The 4,766-nt window shown below is 43.3% G+C and overlaps 1 protein-coding gene across 1 annotated transcript; it reads left to right on the top strand.

Moving 5' to 3' along the window:
- Positions 1–679: 679 nt before the first annotated feature.
- Positions 680–3,781, top strand: LOC110169707 (transcription factor Sox-8-like). The gene is made up of 3 exons (XM_020935288.2): positions 680–1,328; positions 1,588–1,817; positions 1,907–3,781. Exons 1-3 carry the CDS (start codon positions 913–915, stop codon positions 2,608–2,610), a joined length of 1,350 nt encoding a protein of 449 aa, XP_020790947.1. The 5' UTR covers positions 680–912; the 3' UTR covers positions 2,611–3,781.
- Positions 3,782–4,766: the final 985 nt, after the last annotated feature.

Below are 4,766 nucleotides of genomic sequence, written 5' to 3'. Positions count from 1 at the left end.
TATAATCCCACAGTACAGCACTTTAACAAAGGAAGTTACTATCCTCTGTCATAAAGCTGGAGCTACGTGCACGCCTGTAAACAAACCATTCCATAGTCAAAGTTATTCTGAATGAACAGTTTAGACTCCCACCATCTATCACTAAAGACATTTAGTTTGCAGTGCTTGATAAAAATGTTTTACACTAAGCCTAAGCAAATGTTTCAATATCTAAACTGGGCACGATGAGAACTCCTGTCAGCTGCATGATTATTTAATTTATTATAAGTACAATTTGATCAATTTCATGAACATGCTGTTGACTATTCTGATGATCAACTATATTATAAGGTCATGTCATTTTGCTTTTAGGCCATCATTATTATCTATATAAATGTTATACTGATTCTCTGATTCTCTAGTGGGTATGGTTGCAACTAAATCTGTAAAATACAAAGGTTTAATTCATATGACAACAATGATCTGTTTCCATTCAGACATGGACATATGAGTATAGATGTGGTTGCAATGTTGAAGAAAAAAAAACACGGAACTGTATTATCATAAAAAATGTGTAACCAATAAGAAAACAGTAGTGGTGTATTCCAGCCAATAGCAGGCTGAAGGTGGAGAGACACTCTGCGGGCTTCGAGTCAAGTTGCGGTAACGTGTGGATAATGCTCACAGTCAGGACCACAAGTTGGGCGCGCGCTCCTCCAATGACAGCGCATCAGACTCAACTGCTGAAAACAAACGGGAGCAACTCCAGGATCGCACGGGGACTTTAATTACACCTTTCCTAAGTGGAATTTACCGTTACGCACAGTGCGTAAAGCGCGCTTTGTGCGTAAAAGAGAAGCCGCGGTGCCGTGTGCAGTTTGATGTGAGTTTTGTCCTGGTATATTTGGATTTTCATCCGAACTTCAATACAAAATGTTGAAAATGTCAGAGGATCATGACAAGTGTCTGAGTGAGCAGCCGTGCAGTCCCACCGGCTCAAACAGCTCGCTGTCCCAGGATGAGTCTGACTCCGATGCGCCGTCCTCTCCCGCGGGCTCGGACAGCCAGGGCTCTCTGCACGGGGGCATGGGGAAGAAGTTGGACGTGGAGGACGATGAGCGCTTTCCGGCGTGCATCAGGGACGCCGTGTCTCAGGTTCTCAAAGGATATGACTGGTCTCTGGTGCCCATGCCCGTGCGAGGGAACGGCTCAATGAAGAACAAGCCGCACGTCAAGAGACCCATGAATGCCTTCATGGTGTGGGCTCAGGCTGCGCGCAGGAAACTGGCCGATCAGTACCCGCATCTTCACAACGCGGAGCTCAGCAAGACTCTCGGCAAACTATGGCGGTAATTCACCACAGACTTTTTCCCCCTACCAAATAAATAGTCTACATATTATTAGTAAAGTGTAACATACATAACATGGGCTAATATTAATGTATCAAAGTTTGTTTTTAGTCTAAATGTTTTAGTTTTTTCATAAAGTTCAGTTTTTATGAATAATAATAATGATGATGATAATTATGATGATTTGTTTATTTCGAGCACTGATCTGGGATAATTTGTCATACATAATAATAATAACAAAATATTTCAATATCAACAGTTTGCTGTCAGAGAGTGAAAAGAGGCCATTTGTTGATGAGGCAGAGCGGCTGCGGGTTCAGCATAAGAAAGACCATCCCGATTACAAGTACCAGCCCCGCAGAAGGAAGAACCTGAAGCCTGGTCAGAGCGACTCAGACGCTGGAGCAGAGCTGCATCACATGTATAAGGCAGAGCCAGGCATGGGGCTGGGCAGCCTCACAGACGGACATCACCATGTGGAGCACACAGGTATGAGAACACATGCATAAGGTATAGGGCACTTGGTTATATGCTAGTCTTATTCTTCTGTTTCTGACATTTGTTACTCCTGGTTACAGGGCAGCCTCATGGACCTCCCACACCCCCCACTACACCCAAAACAGACCTGCACCATGGAGTAAAGTCAGACCTGAAGCATGAGGGCCGCCGCCTGGTGGAGCGGCAGAACATCGACTTCAGTAACGTGGACATCTCTGAGCTCAGCACTGATGTCATCAGTAACATGGAGACCTTTGACGTGCATGAGTTTGACCAGTACCTGCCCCTAAATGGCCATGCTGTGGCCGCCGCTCTCCCCTCAGACCACAGTCAGTCTGCAGGGGGCGCTCCGTACAGTTCCTCTTATGGTAATGCCTCACAGTGGAGCCGTAAGAGCACCATGCCCTCTGCCCCATCAGCGGGCGATGCAGGACAGCATCGGCTGCACATAAAAACAGAGCAGCTTAGTCCCAGTCATTACAGTGAGCACTCTCCCTCTCACTCAGAGTTCTCCTACAGCAGTCAGGCCTCTGGCTCCTCCAGTGCCTCTGCTGCCTCTGCCTCTTTCTCCAGCTCTCAGTGTGACTATACTGACCTGCAAAGCTCCAACTACTACAACCCGTACTCTGGATACCCTTCCACTTTGTACCAGTACCCGTACTTCCACTCCTCCAGGAGGCCCTATAGCAGCCCCATCCTCAACAGCCTGTCTATGGCCCCCACCCACAGCCCCACAGCCTCCAGCTGGGAGCAGCCCGTCTACACCACTCTGTCCCGGCCTTAAGGGTCACAACCAGCACTCACTGACATCAATGCACTACTAATGAAGGAGCAGACAATGGTGGTAGGCCGTGAACTCTCTACAAGTGCCTGCTGATTTTATACAGAGTTCTATGAACAATGTTGAGCCAGACTCCTCCATGAGGACATGTCTCCTACATCCACCAGAGCGGAGCTACAGGAAACAGCAGTATGTGGACCAGCTTGACTTGTCTGCACTTAGGCAGAGGGACAGCCATACAATGGACATGCTATGGACAATGCCATTTTCCATTAAGTTCTATGGTACACTAATGACCATTTGCTTCCTGTCTTAACTAAATTGCTCATAATAATTTTGCAGTGACATTTTGGCATAAAAGTCTTAAGTTTTCTGTTCTTGTTTTTACTACACAGATACATATAATGTGGGTTTAATTATTTACAATTATGGTTTATCAGAAAACAAGCTAATGATGGGCAGTACGCATCATTCCGACTTTTCGAAACATCTCCATTCCATGTTGCAAGTGAACAGAGTAGGACCAATGGACGTGCACAGGACAAAACAGGTGTCTGACAGCTATGCTTGGCAAATTGCGATTAGTCATGATGTGGGGTTAAAGGAAATGGGGTAAAGTAACACCAGAGTGTGTGAGTGACATGTCAGCTGGACCTCCTGTACATGTACACACTCTATATGAGAATATACATACATCTATACTCAAAGTGTGACGTGCCCTCTGTCTGCAGATTGATGACCTAATCCTCACACATGATACTTGGACTGTATCTGTTTACTATGTGATGTTACTGAGCACCAGAAACGTAAAGGCTACGTCTATGAGATTGTGTCATTAACCATCAAGTGCCAATTTAATGTTGCAGTCTTGCACAAGACATCTGTGCCTTCGACCACACATTGTCAGTATTGAAAAATGTATTTACTGTCAGCGCACAATCGGTAACCCACAACAGAACTCTGGACTTATTTTGATATCTTTATCACATTGGCTTTTAATATTCTGTGAATTAGGTAAAATTTCTATCCACAAATACTGTCTTATCTGTTTGTATAATATTATTGTAAATTTAAGAGGCTGTGAAAATTATTGCTGTTGTATTAACATGCATTCACATGTGCACATCTAACCCATTTGCTGTCGATTTTTTAAATAAATATGTTTTTCTTGAAACTTGTCGCTTTTGTCATATTGTTTGCCAGCAAATTTCTATTACGCATATAAAATTGAAAAATGCATTTTCATCTAACTACTATGCAATACAATCCAACAATCCTCAGAGAACTGCATTAACTGTGTTTTTCAAAGGACTCAAAATATTAAAATTCAAATTTTGGTTACACCTACGGTCAAAAAAATATGATAACAGATTTCTTCCTCAAATTGTTTACATTGATTTTGGGGTCCAATGAGTAGACTGGTGAAGTTGAAGTTGGCACAAGCCTGCATGCCAGCAACCACCGGCGGGTAGAAGCCAAGTGCCAGGGCCGCGTCGCTGAATCTGAATGATTCATTATGTGGTCAAGGGCCCCATTGTGTCCTTTTATCCGAAGAGGAATTAATTGGACAGAAAATGGAAGGGCAAGGGGCGGATTCTTTCCCCCCATCACTGTCTCATATCACAAAAAACAACTTAGACTGCAGGCTCTAGCAATAGCAGAAGCAGAAATCATATCATAATCTGTAGATAATAAAAGGAGATAATACCACAGCAGATGGGGTGTGGGTGGCTCAAGAACGACTTGTTGTTTTTCTTCCCTCAAAGTCTTTTTTTCACTATGTTTGCCAAATAGTTTCAGGAGGAACTCTTGAGAAATAACACGAGTGAATAAAAGTGAGGCAAAAAGGCTCTTCAGGGTGCTTGGGTCTTGTTTCCTTGGAATGCGTCCACAGTTTGTCGTTGGGCCAGTACAAAAGCCCTATACTGTAAATAGCTGCAATTGGTGTGGAATGCAATGTGGGCTGTATCAGAATGAATGAATTAGCAGATGAATGAATACAAACGAGGGATTTTACACGATCACTTCAAAACAACACAAAATTAAACCTTGACATTAAGATGGTTTCATGTCATACAATGAGACCATATTTCCATTAATTATTATTGTTTTGCATTAAAAAAAAAAAAAAATAGGCAAAGCAAAATGCAAAACATTGA

Source organism: Boleophthalmus pectinirostris, unplaced genomic scaffold, assembly GCF_026225935.1.
Source record: "Boleophthalmus pectinirostris isolate CB_2022bp ecotype Guang Dong unplaced genomic scaffold, ASM2622593v1 HiC_scaffold_17, whole genome shotgun sequence".
Classification (NCBI taxonomy): domain Eukaryota; kingdom Metazoa; phylum Chordata; class Actinopteri; order Gobiiformes; family Gobiidae; genus Boleophthalmus; species Boleophthalmus pectinirostris.
Note: the sequence above shows the minus strand (reverse complement) of the source record. Positions and strands in the feature narration are given on the sequence as shown.

Coding starts and splice junctions, on each gene's coding strand:
- LOC110169707 (XM_020935288.2), top strand. CDS start 913: ATGTTGAAAATGTCAGAGGATCATGACAAGTGTCTGAGTGAGCAGCCG. Junction 1,329..1,587: donor ACTCTCGGCAAACTATGGCG/GTAATTCACCAC, acceptor CAATATCAACAG/TTTGCTGTCAGAGAGTGAAA. Junction 1,818..1,906: donor TCACCATGTGGAGCACACAG/GTATGAGAACAC, acceptor TCCTGGTTACAG/GGCAGCCTCATGGACCTCCC.